General features: G+C 42.9%; 1 protein-coding gene across 1 annotated transcript; it reads right to left on the reverse strand.

Annotated features, from left to right (window-relative positions):
* Positions 1–9659: 9659 nt before the first annotated feature.
* LOC103923854 (hyaluronidase-1-like) lies at positions 9660–18866 on the reverse strand. The gene is made up of 3 exons (XM_009332285.1): positions 17994–18866; positions 10909–10998; positions 9660–10088 (listed from the first exon to the last, which is right to left on the reverse strand). The coding sequence occupies exons 1-3, from the start codon at positions 18864–18866 to the stop codon at positions 9660–9662; spliced, it is 1392 nt and encodes a 463-aa protein (XP_009330560.1).
* Positions 18867–21777: the final 2911 nt, after the last annotated feature.

Below are 21777 nucleotides of genomic sequence, written 5' to 3' on the forward strand. Positions count from 1 at the left end.
CATTTTATAGTGTTTCAAATTTAGGGCAAGGCACCCTCAAAATGCTACAAATTAAAGTACGAATCTGTTGCAGCAGACCTATTGCCCATAGCAACTGTAAGGAATAAGTTGAATAAAGCAACAAAAGCTATAATTCAGCATTTTAACACATGTATGGCAGGTTGGAAGGCAGGTACTGATAGCAATTTTGTAGTAAAATTTAACTTATTATGATGAAAGATTGGGACTGTTGGACAGAGAAGAGCAGATTTTAGCAGACGAGCTACAAGTCTTTTGTGAGGCTCATCCAGACAGTCAACTGGCCTCTATCATCTCTGTTCCTTTTGCCACCATAGTGGACTTTTCTTATTATGTACATGAGACCACTTGCATTCTGGTGGCCTAGTAGATAGCTGGACTCCTGAATACCGAAAATGAAGAAAATTGATCAAGTGCCCTTATGCAATTTACTTCTCCTCCACTTCATGCTGCATAGATGTTTCTCATCTGTAGATAATTGCACCTGACAGTTGTCCAGCCTGGGAGATTAGCCTTATTTTTAGTCCTAGCAAAAAGGCTGGTGGTTTGATGGATTGATTTAATGGCCCACTGAAACATCCATAAAATCAGTCTTCATGCTTAGCTTGCATTTCTGTGATACTTTTGATGCCAGTGACTGGGTCATTTTCTGGCATACAATGAAATAATCACAAAGCTTCTTTGGCCTGTGTCCAGCCTGGCAAGGTTCTCAGTGCTCCATACCACAATTTTCACCCTGTTTCAAGCCCAAAGCTTTTCCGGTACCTCCCTTTTCCAAAGAGGATAGCCTTTGCACTAGGGGCTATATTTTGGATGCTTATACTATAGAATCAGCATAATGGCCTGAATCCTGGAATAGCCTGAGCGGTCTGCATTGCTATCACATTGTCTTCATGTGATAGCGTATTAGAAAATTATATGGGTTACATCATCTGCAAAGCAAGGAGATTGACATTCTTTGAGGGTGTGTCAGCCTCAAGACGTGAAGACTGTGTTCAGGAGTTAGCTTAAACTGACTTAGTTAGCTTAAACTGACTCCCAGGATGCCCAGGTTTCCTGCCACATCATTGCTTGTTTATCTGTAGTTCAAAATACCCACACCACGAAGAGCCACGTTTGGGAGATATACTTAGAAGACCACAATACAGCATAGCTAAGCCACCGGACTTCAGGCTGCGTTAGAAAAAAGTGGGAGCCCATTTTAAGGCATCAGAACTGCTTGGGCTCTCCCTCTCCAGGGAGCTCCTGAGTACACGGTGTGTCCACGCAGCACGGACCAGATATGGGCTTCATGGCATGTCACTACCATCCTCTTTTCCTACGTTTCTGAGGTTACTGAGAGAAAAGATCAAATACCAACAGATTAGTGTTGACTTACTCTTATTCCTTATAGCATTTAAAATGGTGTTGAACTGATTCTTTTGAGAAGTAACTTTCCTCTCTATCCACTTTCCTGATTCAATTGTATGGTAAATCCTAACTGAAAACTAAGTAAAGGGTGGTTGATGTTCTGAGCATGTTCTTCTCACAGAAATTAAACAAAAGGTTAGCCCTGCACAATAGGAAGGAGTTGCCTCTCCTCCCACTTACTTTCCTGGGAGTCCAGCAGAGTTACTTTGTATTTGCACTACGATAAGATCGTGCCCCCAGACTGTGCAGAACAAACACCCACACGCACACTAGAGTGATTACAGCTTGCACCCAGCACCAGCAGATTCGGGTGACATTCCTTTCTTCCTGCTCCTACAGAATAATTGTAACACAACAACAAAGCAAGCATTTGATTCCCCCCACCACCAGCTGAGTATTACATTAGAACTAAATGTTATTGTTGGAGGAAATACAACAATTCAGTGTTGTCAGTCTAAGGGATTACTGCAATTATTTTAAGCCAAGAGTCATGTAAACCTTGGTAAGCCTCATGTATGGATGGAGACTCTGAACAAACCTAATGAGCCTCGCGCAGTGGCCATGCCCCAGTGCAGCCTCTCCATCTAGCTCTCATCAGCCATCATATGACCTGCTGCTTCGCTGGGAGCACAGAGGGGATATTTTGAGGAACTGCAGCTGACCATCGTTGCAGCATCTGGTGGGTGCTGGGAACTAATGGACTAATGCCAGCCTAAAAGGAAAAATCCAAGGGTGAACAAAGCAAACATGAATATTTCATGCCTGGTTTTCAGCTACTGCAAATCAATAAAGATATACCATCTTACATCAGATGAGGTTGTGCCCCTTTAAGAGTGGAGAAATCACAACAAAATTAAAATAGGAGATTGCACTCTGGAAAATCACAAATCAAGTAATTTCTGTCAAAAGTGGAGTAACTCTACCACTCAAATTAGCATCTTCATTGCAATCAGGTCAGTTTATTGTCGGGTTTTTATCCAAGTATACTCAAGCTGAGTATTGCTGATGAGGTATGAATGCAACAACGGTGCTTCACATTACTGTTCCTTCCAAATCAAAGTGCATCAGTACCTGAATTCCTACAGAGGCCCAGGGAGAGCTTGTCTTATTTATTCCTACTTCTAGGTTTAGAAAAATTGTTATTTGTCCAAATTCCTCAGAATAAAGTTTGATGCTGAGACTTAAGAAAAGAGTACTTGTCTGTGGAGCAGTCCGAAGTTTCCAAAGGGCTTCAGTTCATGCTGGTGCTAATTAACCCCACGTGATCAGCATCATTTACCACTGTAGGTACTCAAGAACTTTGCAAGATCTTTGTGCATGACTCAGTTTCACCCAGCTTGAAGAAGCACCTTTGATAGAGCAGCAAAGTGTCATGCACTGGCCCTGCCAGTTTGCATCTTGCTTAGGGGCAGTGGGCCCCCACGGCTCCCGCTGAGGGTGAGAAGGAGCAGGAGAAAGATCAGCATCACCACTGGGGCCTGTGCTTTCCCATGTAGGGGACCCCCATAGCAAACAGCCCCCACCAGCGCCTTGGGTCCTCCCCGTGCCCACAGAGCCAAGGCAGCCCAGCGCGGGGGAGGCGATACCTGGCGTGAGCCTGTTTTAACATCTCCATCGGGAACCTTGCACTGAGCATTAAAATGCCCGTATTGAAGCTCACTTCCAGTCCCCATAGGGAGAGGCATGAGCCGCCATACACGAGGGGCAGAGCTAACAGCACAAGGTGAACGCAAGCATCAGCTTAAGAAAACCCAGCTGCCCTCTGTGTACATGACCCACTGCCCGAAATGCCATTGAGGAGTGAGACCTCAGTCCGATAGGGTTTCCATAGCACATAGGCGAGTGGACACAAAGCCAAGGTAAGGAGCAACTTCAGCAAGGGGAAAAACTAAATACTTTTTGTTCTGCCCTGGAAACCCAGCATCTGAAGGAGCAATATAAAAAATGCTTTTAATAATCTGCTGTCTAATTGACTGAGAAGGTTATTACTAGCATGGAAACAAACATCATTTTTCCAAAAGCTGCCCACAAATATCAGACTGCTTGACTGTCTGAGGAGAAAAAGCAGGACCGATACTCTGGGCTGCTTTGCTTCTCACAGATATTGGAGAGCACCTTAAATAAAAGCCAGGAGAGTTCTTGCTGTAATGGAAAAATGAGAAAGGAGCTCTGACTCCGTCTGAGAAAACAGGCTGCCAGCATGTTAAAATATCATCCTAAGCAAAAAATAAATAAAATGTCTGAAGAGGCCACATTTATTGTTGAAATAGAGCAGTCGCATGAGCGAAGTTTAAAATACTGTCCTTTGAAATTATAGAAGTCTGCTTATTCTTAGCTTGTTAGATGCTGTTAGCTTCCTGTATAAACGCGGTTACCTAACAGGCTTAATCCGCACGGCAGCAGAGGCCATACGTGCCAAGCTATAAGGTTACACAGCTGCCTCCGAGCCTGATCCCACCAGGCAGAAAACAAAGACTCACGGCCCTCATAAATGTTCTGCTGCTGCTGGGTCAAACTTACAGACACATGTATTACAATATACACACGCATATGCTCATTCATGTACACATGTACATATGTATGTATATTAACACACACACATATCCCCTTGTTTTCTTATTACAGCTTAAACAAGGTTTTCATTGAATGAGAAAAATACCAGCTTGGAATTACTCTGGTGACATTATACACAGGATAAACTGGTGTGTTTTAACTATTAAAAGCAGCAAAGTTAAATCTCAAGCCCACGCTTACTTTGGGAAGCTACCAAAAGAGTTCTCCCCTCTTCTCTACTGTGACCTCTAACTGCTCCTTACTGCTGCACGCTATGGTATGTGGAAAGCACAGGTGCCATTGCTGAGTAAGAACAATTTAGGGGCTTTAATCTCATTAAGCAGTATGTGACATCATTGTTTTTCCTTGGGTTTTTTGAAGGTCTGGATTTTTGTCTCTGAGAAGCTGTACTGTTCCCAGACAGTATCGTTCTTCAAAGTGTACAGAACTATCGTTTCCAACTTATTTTTAGAGTAACCTGTGTTTGCAAATACTCCCACAATCTGAGTCCGGCCCAGACTGACAGGAAATTACTTTTCCTGAAATGTAAACAAAAAAGAAGTTGTGGCAGCCACAGCATCTTAAGTGTATCAAAGTTTCTTTGGCAAAGTCTTTCATACGTCTTCTTATTACACATGATGTGCAGTTTTAATTCACTACGTACAACAAATGCTTTCAGTGCAAAACTGAGGCAATTTTTAATTTAAGCAACTTTTTTTTATTTTAGCAATTTTTAACAGAAAAAAATGCACACGTGCATATTTATACAGTGTTACAAATCCAAACTGGTCTGAGATTTCATTCTGTTGGTTTTGTTTGTGAGGGCTGTTAGCACTTTTCTTCTATAATAATATAATTCCCATAACTTTTACAAAGCCACTGACCCTAGCAGAGAACATTTCATTTGGAAAAAGCTGATGAAATACAAAAATGCTGGTATGATTATGTTCAGCCGGTGAGCCTTTCTCATCTTTTTTTGTCCTTTAAGACTCAATGGCAAAAGGGGACTTCAGAAAACATGATAAATATCAACGTTCCCGAGTTGTGCCGCTCCAGGCGAGCTTTACCTGCCCTGTCTTTGGCATCCGGTGAGGCACCGAGGTCTGGGCTGCTCACCCCAAGGAGCCCTCAGCTTTAGGGGAGCCCAGCAGGTGCCCTGGCACAGCAGTACCCCCCATCCTTGGACCGATGTGCTGTCCTCTGTCCCCCACAGAGGCACAGAGAAGAGGGGAGACCGCCAGGCACTGCCACTCCCCTGCCACATGGACCCTGGGGATGGGTTGGGTGAGCTGCAGCCGATGCTGCCAGCTTCATGCCAAGGCTGCTTACTCACAATGTATTGTCTTGAGTGGCAATACTCAACTTACAGCTTTGCTACCACTTCCCTATGGGTTTTGCCCACTTCCTTAGCCCTGGCTCAGCTGTGTGAGCAGCGTGATATGAGTCAGATTGAGGAAATAACCTGACTTTAGAAAAAAAGCATTGTGGGGCGCACCTTTTTTTTAACACGGGAACTTTTGACCTGGATGTTTTCCCAATCCAGGTCAGCTCAAGGGCACCCGAACTGCCATGCCAGCACAAGCAGGGGACAGCACACCACGATACAGGGATGGGAGTGAGAGGAAAGGTTGGGAGTGGGAAGAAGATGCCAGTGGCACCTAAACCTGGTCAAACTGGGACTGCAGCCCCACACATCTACCTGTCGGACTAAAGTGGAACGAAATGAGTCCCAGGCTTTCCATACATTTATAAGTTGCTCAGAACATACAACATTTTATTAAGTGCAACACCCAGCAGTGGTGAGAGAGAAAAAGGAAATGAACACAACATTTCCCCAAATTTCAAAGTTTTAGAATGCTAAATCAGCAAATTTGAGAAAAGCTGGAAGCATGTCCGTCGTGCTTCTGTTGGTATTGTTTATTCTCTGACGAGCAGCAGAGGATTAGAAGACTCTACAGCTCAGCATTTGGGAAGAGTAAAGATATAGGGTCTGAGACCATTACCATCTTGAAGCAGAGGTGGTTCAGATGAAATACAGCAAATCCTTGTTCCTATTATCTCCAGAAACCAGTGCCCACTTCCCAGGATCAACTATGCTTTAAGAGCTGGTTCTAGCTAAGGACATCATCATAAAGGTTATAGCACAGTCCTCTGCTGCTTCAGACTCTCCCTCCTCCAAACGATTCTAACACAGATAGAAATTGGATCATGTCTTTCCAAAGGCTGGACCATACCACTAGACCAGAAAAAAAATCTTTGTAAAATTACGTGTACCAGAATGATCAGGCAAGACCTACAACAATACTAAATAGGCTGTAATGAAAAATGCACTTTGCAAAGCTTTCTCTACTTGCTATTTATTATGTGTACTACACTAGCATCTGATCCAAAGTACCATCAAAGACAGAAGTGCACTTATAAAGAAATAAATTGTCAAGATTGTAACCATATGATACTGTTTGGGAGGATAAATGAAGTAGGAAAAAAAAAAAAAAAAGGATGCATCTCCCCTACCTTCCAGGTAGCTGGGCTTTGCAAGAAAGCCTATCCATTTGAATTTGATTTCAGTGTTCAGACCTGGATTAAGTGAATCAATTAGTTCATCACATATTTTGAAGACTAATATTAATTTAATGCTAACAGAAGATAAAAATGCTCATTACGGTGTTTTTTACTGTATTTCACATTTCTCTACAGGGAAGAGGAAAAAAAAAAGACGCCAGGATGTCAGTAAATCCTCCACTGGAAGGGTGCTGAGTCCCCCGATGTGTGCAAAGCACCCACAAAAGAAGGGAAGGGAGCAGAGGAGCGTTTGGCCTCCTTTGCTTTTGTGGCAGCTGGCCAGCTGGCCCTGCAGGGTGGTGCATGCTCTGTGGTCCTGCCGAACATCAGGCCCCAGCCAGCCTTGCATGATCCCATCCTGCACCCACCCTACTCCAGGGCACTGATGTAGCATCACACTGTGACCCTATCCTGATAGGAGACCTAGGCCATAGTCACCTGTGGAGCTAAGGGGGTCAAATGCATCCTGACTTTGGTACTGGCCGGTATAATTAGCGGTCCCACATGGGAGCACGCAAGGCATGGGAGCCCTTACATGCATCTGTGCAACCTCTGCCTGCCCTCAGTCAGCAGCACGGCTGTCTCCAACACCACCACTGGCAGCTGTAGTTGTAAAGAACTTCCAGGGACACTGCCTAATAGTAAATCTTATTTTCTTTACAAAAGGAAGGTTTCTAACTATGTGAAATATAAAAAAAAAATCTGTAAAATTACGTTCGCTAGATGCTTGGTGCCATCAGTAATTATTAAGAAGCCCAGACCAAATTCTGATTTTGGTCTTATACCTAAGACAACCTGGTGATGAGGATGCAGAACTGGGCTTGCGGTTCTTCACAGAAATATATGAGCCAAATTCAAAGACCTTTGTTTTCAGGCAGATGTACTACCACAGACACTCATACACTCCTCCGTGTGAAGTGGTAACCTAGACTAAAGAAGAGCCATTGGGCAAATTTACACCTGACATAAACTGACAGAGCCCTATGGACTTTAGTAGGGCTCTGTCAGTTTATCCTAATAGAGAATGTACGTCACAGACTGAATCAGGAATATTGCCACTTCACCCATAGCATTTGCATTGTTTGTGTAAACTTCCCATGAAGTACCAGAACTTTAGCTGATGAAGACCTTATGTCATTTTAATTGAATTTATGCTACCCAAATAAATTGTGTATATAAGTCTCTACACAGCTTATTCTTATAAGCCTATAGAAATAATGGAAACACTTTACAACGCAACACACAACATTTTAAAAACACATTTCACTGACACAATGCATGGTCATTACAGCATTTTCACATCACCCCTGGTTTCAGAACACAGGACAGCATTACACAAAGCAGGAGCATCCAGTTTAAATACAGACCTGCACTAGCAACAGGTATTTAGCAAAAATGGGCTAATAGTTTCTATGCTCTCAATATACTAAAGTATGTGTAAGTAAGTTCCCCTTGAAGTTTAGCAAACTGAACTGAATAAAGGAGCTAAAGCAGAATATATATAATCAACAAAAAATATTGGAAAAGGTAAAAACCCTAGCTTCAGTCTAAAGGCATAGTTCCTAACAACTGTCAGTTTCTCTAAACTTTAATTTTAATCCCTTCTCTCCCACACCAAAATAATGAAGATTTTACCTTCACTTTTCCTGTCATCCATTGCCATTATGCACTACAAAGCAAAAGGTCAGTGGCAAAGCTCTCCTGTAGCTTCTCAGCACATCATTACAGAGTGACTCACTATAGCTAGCACTAAGTCTCTATTTAACTGAAGCCAGTCCCATTTCAGTGTCTAGGTTTACAGGGATCATTGCAGCCTTAACATATCCACTGCAGGTCTGTTAAGAGCTGGGTCTTTGGCTTGAGTGAATCTGAGCATCGCAGTTCACACCGGCTGTGAATCTGGTCATGGCAAACCAAGGAAAGTTTTTTTGTGGGGTTACCATTAAGAAATGTTCAGAGATAACGGGAGATTACAGAGAACATAGGACACCCCAGCAGATTATAATGCATAGAGACATGTTAATGTTTAAAGTAATTTAGGGCAGTATCAAGAAGGGGGCCTGGCTAAAAGCCAGATTCAGACTTTCTTACTCAGTTGAGTATCCTCTCCACATAGCCTTGCTGATTTTAACCAAACTGCTACAGGCATAGGATACTGTGTAATGTAAGCAATGAAATCTGGCCACAAATGATCAATGCAGACACTAGTCAGGGTAAAAAAAGTGGTTTAGACCCACATGTGGGTTTCTTACTAATTTCTGTGTCCATGCTCTGGAACGATACTCAGTTCAACACATCATACGAAAAACTCAAAAGAAAATTATTTTAATATCTTCCCTAAGTCAGAAAGAGATGTAGGGAATTTCTTGGGGTTACCATCAATTCAATGAAGGCATTCATTGTTTGTTACATTGAAAGGCTGTGTGGAAGACAGATAGGTCTTTGATGAAATAAATATGCTCACACATGAACGTGGATCAATGAATAACTGCAAATGGTCATGCCACAACCTGACAGGATGGCGTGTTATGGATGCTAAATTAATCAGTAATCAGTGGTTCTTTAACGTACAACACCTCCAAAGAGGTCCCCATCTGAAGCCGAAGGCTGCAAGCCAAAACGTTGCCAGTAGGTAGAGTTCTTCATCTCCTCCTCCCCTGCATGGAGATGCATGTCGTCAGTGGGGTCTGTCAGCCCGTTCTGTTTCCCAGTTGCTGACCAGCCAGCTTGGTTGGGTGACTGCACAATGTTAAATATGTTAAATCATCCTGCCCTGAAACAAAGAGGCTCTGTGTCCTTTTTTAAGCTTCTACATGGATGAATCCTTGTACAGGTTTATTCAACTTTTTTACTCAAGTAAAGCTTCCACGGTTGCAGCAGAAGCTTTATCTGTTGAACATATGAGTAAAACATGAGTTAAGAGTAAAGGAGCTGGTAAAAAAGAGGGGGCTGCTTTCAAAATATTTCATGTCTGAAGCAATTGCAGGAGTGAGAGATGAAGAAAACAGAATAAAACTATTTAATCAAAAAAGCCTTTTCCCTTTGTAATAAAAACTTGCTAAGGAACAGAAGTCAGTGGCACCATTTCTTATTTCCTTGCACTGCCTCAGAAGACTTTAGTGTCCAGTATAAAGCAGAAGAAGCTGCATGGCTCCCAAGAGGAAGACAAAAAACTTCTGTTTTCTTGATCTACTGTACACAACGTCAACCCAGCGCTGCATTAGCCTTTGGTCAGGCAATTCACAAAATATTCCCGTCCAGCCCTGGTAACACTGGCACATGAATCTCTGCCTCATGGCTTCAATACTCTCCAGGCTGGGTTTACCGGTCACCTGGAACCTGGGCCCCCTCTCTGAGGGATGGGCTCGGATCTTAAAATTAGTGGGTGATAAATGGAGGTAAGCAGAAGAGTCGCTGTTTTTGCGGATGCATCTTCCATTCTTCTTACACAGGACTTTGCTACAGAGTTTGGCTGCTGAGGTCACATTAATGACGTAATGTCCTAAGGGTCCATCAATGTACCGTTTCACAGTTGAACAGCTCTCCTGTAGAAAATAAAAGACCGTGACACATTTCTCAGTAGCTAGCATTATGTCCAAATTTCTTATATCTAAGAAGATGCTAGTACAAAACTGTTCTTGGCTAAAGAAACCTGTTGACATAGATCTTGTTGGATCTATCCAACAGAAGTTGCAGCAAGTGAGGCTAGAAAGTTCCAGTTCAGATTTCCCTCTTCCTCTGCCCAAATCAGTGGTGCTTTGCCAGAGACTTCAGGAGGAGGAGAGCAGACTGCATGAAAAGCAGAGTGGGCACCAAAGCCCAGCCCAGGTTGGGGAGCGGGGGCTAGCCTGCCGTGCCTCCTGTGAAACCCCAGTGCAGCCTCCTGTCTCCTCCATCACTTCAAGAAGGATTATTTGTGAAAGCCTGAAGAACCTGGGAGGAGGAACTAGGCCTTTTCTTGTGGTAACATTATTTTCCATGTGTCATTTCAACACTAGTGACCAGAGAAAATACCTCCCTCCAGACTCCATTCCTCCTCTGTGGATCTGTATAAACCACCATAGCTACAAAATAGAACACTGTAGAACAAGCTGTGCTTATATTTGTATGTTATTTCTTCAAAACATGCCTTTCTTATGCCACAATGCTACAAATGACCTGCCCAAAGCAATATGCTCTGAAGCAATGGGGCTTCTCAGCCTAACGAGAGTATAGAACTAATGAGACCTGAAAGTAGTACTGAGCCATCGTCCTCAGTCGCTGGCTGATGACATTGACAAAGATAATTAGGTGCTACGGAGGGTGTGGTGGCAGAGAAAAGGTACTGAGGTGATTCCTAAATACTAAGAAACTGATACGACCTACCTTTGAGCTGGCGTATTTCATACTGCCCCAGAGAACAACTCCAGCTGCTCCCAAGGCTGCACTTTCACCAATGGTATTGACAAGATCCGTCTGAAAAAGAAGGATCGGAAAACCAGACCAGACATCAGAAAACCAAAGATATAAAAATAAAAGTCAAAAAGCACTAGGATAGGGACATCACTTTTTTTTTTTCCCCCGGAGGAGACATCGGTCCTGTGGCATATTCTTCACAATAAAATCGCTGTTTAGTTTAGAAAGATCTTCAGTGTGTCTCCAAAGGTTTGCATAGGTTGCATTCATGTGTGGGACTACTAAACAATGAAATCATTATAGTTTATTCGCAAGGGGTCCTCCAACCCCAAGTTGGTGGAGTAAGAAGTGAATGATCTATTTTATCTACCAGTCTTTGAATGATTACCATAGCTACGTAGGCACCATTTTTGGCAAGTGATGATAAGTATGATCACACGTCATTGGATTGCAGTTGATAGGCTTTAGGCAGGTGTCTAACTTGTGCTGCTTTAGCCATGCCAATACAGTTACAGAGCTGCTGTTCCTACCAGCGTGAATGCCATTATTCCAGGAAACATATCTTTGAAAACTGAGCCTCTCCCAGTGCTACATAGTGCCAAATGGGGAAAAAAAAGCACACATTTGCATACTGACTTAACCATGTCCACTTTTAGAGCTGCACCAATAAGCAGTTGAGCTGCAGCTATCAGTGGTAACGCAGCTCTACCAGAGCACAGACTGTGTGTAGAACAGGAGTCATTGGTGCCTTGCCAACAACATAGCAACATACCTTGCAAGTGTCTTTAAGCCATTCCCCGAGACTGTGAATATTGTGTCAAGAGAAATGCAATTAAATCTTAGAAAATATGGAAGAAGGATCTTCTTCCACCCCCCAAATATCAAGGCATGCTCAATTACATCTAAAACCATTTCTATCTACAATAATTGATTAGAAAGTAATTCCTGGTCAGTGTTTGTAATGACAGATATTACAATATTTCTCGATTTGATGAAGAAAAAACAAATTCCTTTAAAAAGTTAGTGATGGTCTTTAATACAGTCTTTTCACCTCTTTTTAGGAGAAAACAATCCAAAAGACCAGCCAAATTATTATAGTATGGTGGTGGCACCTTAGAAATGCAAAATGATGGAGTGGAAGAACTATGTTATTATTGTTAATTACTACTAAATAATTTATTTCACTGTGTAAGTGGGCCTGTTGATTTACCATAAGGAGTCCCCATTCCTGAAACCTTTATGGCCCAAGAGATATAAAAGAAGGCACAAATAAATGCTTTGGGAAAGGGAGAATCCACTGAAGAGTTGAAGACAATTACAGAGAGTCAGAGCAAGCAGTGACTTTGACCCTTAACTAAAAGGTTGGACAAAACAGTGCAGGAAAACCTGCAGAAGTCTGAAAAAGTAGAGCTTGCCTACTGGCTCTTAGTGTAGGGTTCAGAGTGATATAAAGTATAATTGTTCTCGCCTGAAGTTTGTGTTGCTGCTGATCATCCAAGCAGTCTTTTAGAGAATGTCATTACTCTTGAAAGCGTATAGTCCGGTGCTAGTTTTATAAAAGGATAGTGGTGTGGGCCGCAGGTGTTACTTTCATGTGGGAAATGGTGGGGTTTTTTTTCCTATGGGAATTAATTTGAGTAAAAAAAACCCAAAAATATGTGAATTAAAGATCAAAATATCAAATGTTAAGAGAATGTGAAATACAGTCTGACCTCTTGGTAATGAGGGTTCCCAGGCTTTCCTCATCTGCAAAGCATTTTATGAAGATGTCGTGGTTTAACCTCAGTCGGCAACTAAGCACCACACAGCCGTTCACTCACTACCCCCCCCGCCCCGGTGGGATGGGGGAGAGAATTGGAAAAGCACAAGTGAGAAAAACTCGTGGGTTGAGATAAAAACAGTTTAATAATTGAAATAAAATGATAATAATAATAATATGATAATAATAATAATAATACACAAAGCAAGTGATGCACAGTACAATTGCTCACCACCCGCTGACCGATGCCCAGCCAGTCCCCAAGCAGCGGCACCCCGCGGCCAGCTTCCCCCAGTTTATGTACTGAGCATGACGTCACATGGTATGGAATGTCCCTTTGGCCAGTTTGGGTCAGCTGTCCTGGCTGTGCCCCCTCCCGGCTTCTTGTGCCCCTCCAGCCTTCTCAGTCAGTAGAGCATGGGAAGCTGAAAAGTCCTTGGCTAGTGTAAGCATTACCTAGCAACAACTAAAACATCAGTGCGTTATCAACTTTGTTCTCATCCTAAATCCAAAACACAGCACTGTACCAGCTACTAGGAAGGAAATTAACTCTATCCCTGCCGAAACCAGGACAGAAGATTACCCAGATATGAAGGCTGAACTGTGTTTCTACATTAGCCACATGATGGTTGAGTGATTTAGCACTAACATAGTTCAGCTCTCATTAACAAATTAGTGAAACCTTTTCAGACAGCCAAAATAAATAATCAATAGTTGGCAGGGACCTCTGGAGGTCATCTGGTCCAAGCAAAACCCAAAATAAAGATTTTGTTACTAATATGCTTTAGGAGTTAGGGTGCTTGACCAGGAGTCAGTAAATCCAGTTTTTATTCCTTCATATTCCACAGCTTTCTTCTGTTACTTGTAGAAATAGTTTCGATTCAGATCCACAAAGGGATTTCAGCACTTCATGTCTGATTCATATGGATATAAAATAATCAAATCCAAGAGCATGACCCTTAAAGTTCACCTAGTCCTCTGGGTGTGTGAAGTCCAATGGCGGCAATAATTTCACAATTGAAGTTCCCGAGACACCTACACTTCCCCTTTTGTAGACACCTAGGATCACCACCTTGCCAATGCTGAGAAACTCAGCACTTTTCTCAGGCTAATGCCAAAATCTGGCATTTGATTGGAAGATACATTTCCCTAGGGATGCTTAAAGGACACTTATAGCACCTGCACAGGTGTTGGATGCTGGAGAAAACAGCAGCTCACTGCAAAAAAAATTGTACGGGATTTCATGTAAACACTCTCCTTCCACCTTACTTTTCCTCTTGTTGTACTCTTTAAAACAAAGGTCGAGTACTAAGAGTCCTCCCCAGGAGGAAAGAGAGTTAGAAAGACATGGGCTGAATTTTTCTCTCTTCCCCCATGCTTGAAAGGTACATCACCTCCAGGTAACCCTCCGTCGGGGGTTATCTTCACAGTGAGGTTACGGACAATGTTTAGAGGGGTGCCATTTCTCTTTCTGATGCCATTTCACCTTGCACCAACTCAATGAAGGTTCAAAGGAGAGCAAGAGAAACAAGTGGGAACCTGACTACAGCTTATGACTAATTCAGCTTAATAATTAGATAACTTGCCCACAAGGAAGGAAATAAGGTTTCTGACTCATTTCTAGGCATAGTTGTGTCTTTTACTGAATGACTGGCTCATGTTCAGTACCTCAAAAGCCGTCAGCACAGAAAGACTCTTTCCTGAATAACCTATGAACAGGAGGTTGCACCCTTTCTTTTATTTTTTCTCTCTCATATGCTTGTTCTTTTTGGTCTGGTGATTCCCTAACTCTTTCCTAGTGTCTAACACAGGGTGCTGGATTCATCCTGAGCAGGCCTGGAAGAGAACTGAGCTGAGAGCTCCTGCACCAGGGTGCTCTGACCACCGGATGGTCGCACAAAGAGGGAGGCATCACCGCCAACCCACCCCTGCCACAGACAGGGTTAGTGAAATAAATGATTCACCCCCCATTGAGGCATTTTGAGAAAAGCAAATGTAAGTGCCTCTCTTACATAATAGCTGAGAGTGCCAAATTGGGAGCAGAGATAGGGAGGTGCGTCCCTGAAGCCCCAAGTGAGGCACAGGAGCTCCACCAGTGGCCTCAGACACAGCAGTCCTGGTTTGGGGAATGAACCTAGTGCTGCTCCTCACACAGCACAGCTTGGCGTTAGCAGGGGCTCACTGGCATGGCTCTGCCGTGTGAGTGTAAGAAGTACCTCATATGGAAAAAAACATGCAAGTTTAAAAAAATTCAGTCATCATTTTAAATATAACCATCTTGGCATATGTCTAGGTGGGGAATCCTATTTCACTCTTTGTATCAGATCTGCGACCATCCATGTTAGAGGACTGTCCTGAAGACACAACTTTATGGGTCAGCTGCCACTTAGGCGTCTGGTATTTCTCCAAGTGCTAAACAAGTCAACAAAGCCTCTTCCCTTCTGATGCTCATTCTCATTCAAGCTTTTACAGGCAGTGTGCAACAACCGAAGATCCTCAAGGTTATGCTGGGCTATATCCACAGCTGATTTGGCAGAGAGGAGGAGGCTCTAGTTTCTGTCAATGTTTCTCCATATCTTGATCAGCCAAGACACTGCATTGGACACTGAAAAATAGGAGGTGAGCTAAGCTGCTTCAGTTTTGGAGCTTGAGAGGAAACAGGACAGTCAGTTTTAGTTACATATTGAGGAAAGAAAAATAAGTACATCTGTAATCTTTCCTTTAAATTTTGAACAGTCTTCGTTTCAGACATGTTTTTTCTCTATTCAGGAATGGTAGTGCAAGCCTGGCGTGGTTGCAGGGAATGGTCTCTGTGCACATGCACACCTGGTCATCAGAGAAGACTATCTGTAGGTGAATGAAAGAAGTTGTTATCCATTATTCATCATTTGTTAGTTGTCATCCTGCTTTATTAATGACTTCAGCCACCTAGTCAGGAAGCACAGATGCTACTGTGCAACTTCCCTCTCCCACGCAGTTAGTAGTGAATTGTCAAGGCAGATAGTTTCTAAATAGTCTACAGATGGCAAACTGCTTATATGCGTTTCTAGCAAATACAGAAACCTTTCGTAATGATTGGGGTCCCAATTCAGAATTTATAAACTGTTTCCAAGAAAAAAAGCAGGATGAATTTCTCAGATACCTTATGCACAACTCACCTGATTTCCAGGTGCAGTCAGGGTGAAAGGTACAGCAGCAATAGCTACAGCATCCTGGGTCTTTCGTCTTTCTGAAGGACTGCTAGACTTGTGTCTCTCCCTCAGTGACTGATTCACAACGATTCTTTCTGTTTTCTTCCACCGTGATATTTACTGTATTTTTCATACTGCGTACAGAAGGGCTTACACACAAGGTTTGAATGTGTCAGCAATTAATTCTGTTGAACCAGAATGTCACAGCTCTTGCACAGTTTGATGGAGCAGGACAGTGGTTCTCCTGGCCCAGTCCCTGTCAGACCTCAAGTATCTCTTAGCCTACTGTCCCAATTTTTCTATGGCCATTTAGCCTGGATGTCATTGTACTACACTGGCTCCTTTCCTTGTCACATTCATGCACATTGTTGCTGGAGCTCGGAGGTTTCATGCCTTGTTTGCAGGTTTGTGAGCATCACTTAGGGGCATGTCATGGGTCAAATGAGACGCTCCAGCCTAGTCTAAAATCTGAACATACAAAACCATATTTAAAATACCTTTGTGGATTCAGGGCTATGAAGGAAAACAAGAACATTATTTTCCTGATTATTCCTATTTAGAGTTTTCCTAAGTGCAACCCTGAAAGTTCTTGGCAGTCCCAAGCTGTTAGCACAGACGATGTGTATAGTCTGGAGATACGTCAAGCCCTGTCCCCATGGCTGCCTGCAGCGCTGGGTACTGCCCTTATTAGAAAATACGTAGTGGAGCATAACCCAAAGCTGTTTCTCTGGCTATGCATGGATCTTCCCTGGCTGCAGAGTTGTAAAGTGATCTTTAAAGCATCCAAAAGTAAATGGCTACATGCAATTGAAACACAGGCCAGTGAGTTAAAGAGTATAACTTGAGAGGAATGTCACTCCAAATTACCTCTGTACTGTTCAGAAAACAGCTTAAGGTAAAACACTAAACAACCACAGACTTTGACCTCGTGCATAATTGGTAACAGCATGTTAGTTTTCTTAGCTTTCAGTGACATTTGTGGTATTTTCATATCAATCAAAGGACTGATTTATATTATAAAAATGTATTATTACAGCCTGCATTTGAAGAATGTTCATTTATTTCATGGCCTGTTTTGAGTTCTTCAGTGAAGGCATTCTGTGTGAAATCCTGCCTGTGCTGACCCCAGTGGTTCTTGCCTTCGGTGGGACCCAGCCTTGCCTATTTGCCCATGATTTCTGAGTCAGTTAGGACCTGCAGTTTCCACATCACACAGAAAACAGCTCCAAAGAGTCCCTGGTTGCTAGCCCAGATCTCCTCCCCTCTTCCCCCCACCCCTCTCATGGAATTGATAGCGATCAAAGCAAAAATTTCGGCACTTGGGACAACTGCTAGAGAAATCAATAAACATCTGTGCCTCTCTATTATGTGCATAAACAAAGTCAGCGCCATGATCATCATTACATATCCAGAAAGTCTGGGATTTGTATGCATATATCTTTACCATCAATGTTGTGGTCACTATATATTTATTGCACTTGATCATTAGTTGAAGGGACATTGCATAACTCAAAGACTTGGTTCCTTTATTAAAAGGACTCCACAGTGCTAGCACTAAACATTGGATCATGAAGATATTTGAATGTGTTGTACCTCTGAAAAGCGAGATGGCCAATGCTCATCATGCAGGAGTTAGGAACTCTAGGCCAGACTAGTTCACTTGACTGGTTTATTTCTATACTGAGTGACTGTACATTTGGATAAAGAAACAAGCCCTGAGGCTCCTTTCTCATGAAGCCATTACACTAATTAGTTTTAAACTTCATGAAAATTTACCAAGTTCATTTCACAAGCTGTCCTGAAGAATTAAAATATCAGAATGAATTAATTCCTTAAGGAAATTATTTCTTTGTACTTTCTTTCTAAATGACCCTCATTAAAAATATACAATGTTATCCTACAGAAGTAGACCAAAGCACTGCAATAGTAACTACTGAAAAGTGCAGAGTTTTGTACTGTGACTACAGTACTTCATTTTAGAGCGTCTTTCTTAAATATGAAAAACAAATGCATAAATGCTTTTATACAAAGAAAACTTTTAGAAAGTACTTTTTCTAAGAGGCTGTTTCTAATCTCTAAGTTTCTAAAGAAGACTGTCTGCTTACCTCTGTTAAAACATGAAAAGTATAGGCATAAAACGGTCTGGAGTAAACAAAAACAGGCAAAACGTAGTCTTTCCTAGCAATAGAGGCAACACGTATTGCCTCCTTAACCCGATAGTGAACAAACTTTAGTGCATTTGGACTTGACTTCAGTATATAATCCAGGTATATAGAAGGGTAGAGAGCAGTGCTTTCCTTCCACAGCCAAAGCAGGAGGTCATTGCGGGAAGACTCAATGGCTGGGCATTTCCCCGTGTATGTTTGGGGGTGTTCTTTGTAATCGTAATTGTAGCAGTCTGGGTAAAGATAGTAACCCCACAAACCATTTGGCCTCATATGCTCAGCCAGAAGGATAGTGGTGTTCATAAAGCTCTTGCCAGCATTTTCAAATTCCTCTTTAGCCACTTTCCTAATTTTGTCCTCTGACCACTGAGGATGCCGTCTCCTAACCATCTCAAGAGATTTATTTCTATAAATGCTTTTGTTGCCCCAGTTCCTATCCCACTGCGGTCTCCAGTTTTCCCAGTCAATGACTGCAAGTCCCTGAAATTTCTTCACGGGTATGCAATAGTCAATGTCAAACTTTGCTTTATTAAGGTGTTTGATAAGACTTTCGTTCTGGGGCACCCCTCCGTTGACAGGATCTCCATTATCTGAGTAGTAGGGATAGTATCCCAAATGAGTGTGATAGAAGATTGTCACATTGGATCCACTCAAAGTCTCATTGGTGTTGGATGCAATGTCAAAAACACTGAGATCCAGGTCCACCTTATACCGCAGCCTGCACTGCTGGGTCGGCGCATTCCAAACAACCATGAAAGGCTTGTGCAGAACCAGAGGGGCCTGTGCCGGCTTTAGCGGCTGAGCATCAGCCATGGTAAGCAGCACCATCACTGCTGACCATTTGATCCAAACATCCATGGTATGTTTTTTTCTGGGAAATTGTTATGATGTGTCCTTGAAAACAAAAATGAGAGACGACATGTTAGAAGGGCAGTAGCCACCCTGGAGGCAGATAGGATGACAAAGGGATGTCTTTTGGTTTGATTTGCTTTTGTTAACATTGTACCCAGGGCAAACAGAGAAAAGTGCAAAACTGTGATCTTGTAAAAATTAAGTCTAATTTCAAATGCTTTGAAAGACTTTTTGATAGACTTCACTGTCCAGAAGTGTGTTCTGATGCTCAGCTTTTTTTTGCTTTCCTTCTCACCCAGACACCTCCCACAGTTGATTCAGACCTTTCCTTAAGACTTATTTGCTCCCTGATGTTTACAAAAAACGAGTTAATAAAAGCTTAATTTTAAACAACAGTATAAAAAAGAATGCTCTCATTTGAAATTTCGGTTTCCAAGCATGTTCTGCTACGGTCGGTCTGACTTGCCTAGAACATCATCATAGTGGGGCTAAGGCCTTCTTTACTATCTGTATATGCTAATGGTCAAAATAGGAAAGGCAATTTAAACAAAATGCAGACCCTTCTACCTCACACAGGTTAATCAACAGAACTCAGAAACGCTGCAATTTTCAGCATATCTGAAAAAAAGTGTATTGTTATCTACCCCTGAATTTAATTTTCATTTTCTAAATGAATAGATGCAAGAGTGATAATCAATCTGCAGGCTAGAAGGGTGATACTATTAATGACTTAATGGTTTAAGCTACTTACTATACTGAAAGCAAATTAATATCAATATGTTAAAGAAAATAAATTATGTTAAGTGGATCTGAACTAGCCAGAAAAGCATGCTGTATCTTTGAAAAAGGGACATAGTCTGTAGAAGTGGGGGCTTATTAGTATTAATTTTTCCTTTCAGGGTCTGCTGTTTTCCCTGACAGGCTTGGGGACTACTAATACTCTGGGAGCTGGCAGAGCTGCAGGGCTGCTAGCGCCCCAGGCACCCACATTCCCACTTTGCACCCTGTAGGGCAGCTGCTCACCCACTGCCCACAGTTGGCTGCTCCAGAATCTGCCCCTGCTCCTACCCCTTCTCCAAGAAGCACAGCTCAACTCTGTCCTGGGTTTGTTGTTCAGGTCTCTTTGCTGGGGAATACGGTACCTATTATTGGTGCTGATGAGCAATCACTGCACGGTGGGGTCCAGCTGATGTATCAGCTTGAATCCAGAGATTATAAAAATTGTTTGCTCTTATGAACATTACTGCATCTATAGTATGACATGGTTTATCCTCTCAGTTGTTATCTTCTACCATTCACCTGTCAAGTTTCTCCATTTTAGTCACATGTTAAATCACTGCCATCACTGTCTGCATTGCAGGTTCAATTCATGCACTAGCCATGTGAATTTGAAATGTCCAAAAACTGGATATTTCCCTATTTTGCATCCATTTTTAATGACTTCCTTCCTTGCCTGTAGAGTCAGACCCAAGTTATCCTATCATAATTAGCCTAGCTTCACTTGTCCCTGGTATTTTCTCACTCAGTTAACATCAGTTTTGAAATGTCCAAAAACTGGATATTTCCCTATTTTGCATCCATTTTTAATGACTTCCTTCCTTGCCTGTAGAGTCAGACCCAAGTTATCCTATCATAATTAGCCTAGCTTCACTTGTCCCTGGTATTTTCTCACTCAGTTAACATCAGTTAATCACTTAACTCCTTTCCTAGACAAGGAGAGCTTGTCACACCTACCCATCCATTAGCTCACAGCTGGGATCACTAGGTTTCTTGCTTTCCAAACCAGTATAGACCACACACTACTCTAAATACTAGATTTTGTAATTCTCCTCGGATATTGCCTTTTAATCTGTAATGGGATGCCAAATCTACAGGAAGGCTGCAGGTACCCCTACGCAAACCTGCCAGCAGTACTTATTAAAGAAAAAACCTTTCCATTGTTTGAAAAATGTTGAAATGGGGGCCCAAAACTGAACACAGTATTTGAGGTGTGGCCTCACCAGTGCCGAGTACAGGGGCACGATCACTTCCCTGCTCCTGCTGGCCACACTATTTCTGATACAGGCCAGGATGCCATTGGCCTTCTTGGCCGCCTGGGCACACTGCCGAGGCCTTACTGAAGTCCAGGTAGACCACATCCACAGCCTTTCCCTTGTCCACTAGGCGGGTCACCTGGTCATAGAAGGAGATCAGGTTGGTCAAGCAGGACCTGCCTTCCATAAACCCGTGCTGGCTGGGCCTGATGCCCTGGTTGTCCCGCACCTGCCTTGTGAGCGCCCTCAAGATGATCCGCTCCATGATCTTCCCCGGCACTGAGGTCAGGCTAACAGGCCTGTAGTTCCCCGGATCCTCCTTCCGGCCCTTCTTGTAGATGGGCGTCACATTGGCCAGCCTCCAGTCGTCCGGGACCTCCCCCGTTAACCAGGACTGCTGATAGATGATGGAGAGCCACTTGGCGAGCTCCTCCGCCAGCTCTCTCAGCACTCTCGGGTGGATCCCATCCGGCCCCATAGACTTGTGAGTATCCAGATGACGTAGCAGGTCGTTGACCGCTTCCTCTTGGATTATGGGGGGTTCATCCTGCTCGCCATCCCTGTTTTCCAGCTCAGGGCGCCGAGTACCCTGAGGGTAACTAGTCTGATTGCTAAAGACTGAGGCAAAGAAGGCATTAAGTACCTCAGCCTTTTCCTCATCCTCGGTGACAATGTTCCCCCCCGCATCCAATAAAGGATGGAGATTCTCCCTGGCTCTCTTCTTGTCATTAATGTATTTGTAAAAACTTTTTTTGTTGTCTTTAACAGCAGTGGCCAGATTGCGTTCTAGCTGGGCTTTTGCCTTTCTCATTTCCCCTCTGCACGACCTAACGAGATCC

This window comes from Pygoscelis adeliae, unplaced genomic scaffold (genome assembly GCF_000699105.1).
Source record: "Pygoscelis adeliae isolate BGI_AS28 unplaced genomic scaffold, ASM69910v1 Scaffold9, whole genome shotgun sequence".
Lineage (NCBI taxonomy): Eukaryota > Metazoa > Chordata > Aves > Sphenisciformes > Spheniscidae > Pygoscelis > Pygoscelis adeliae.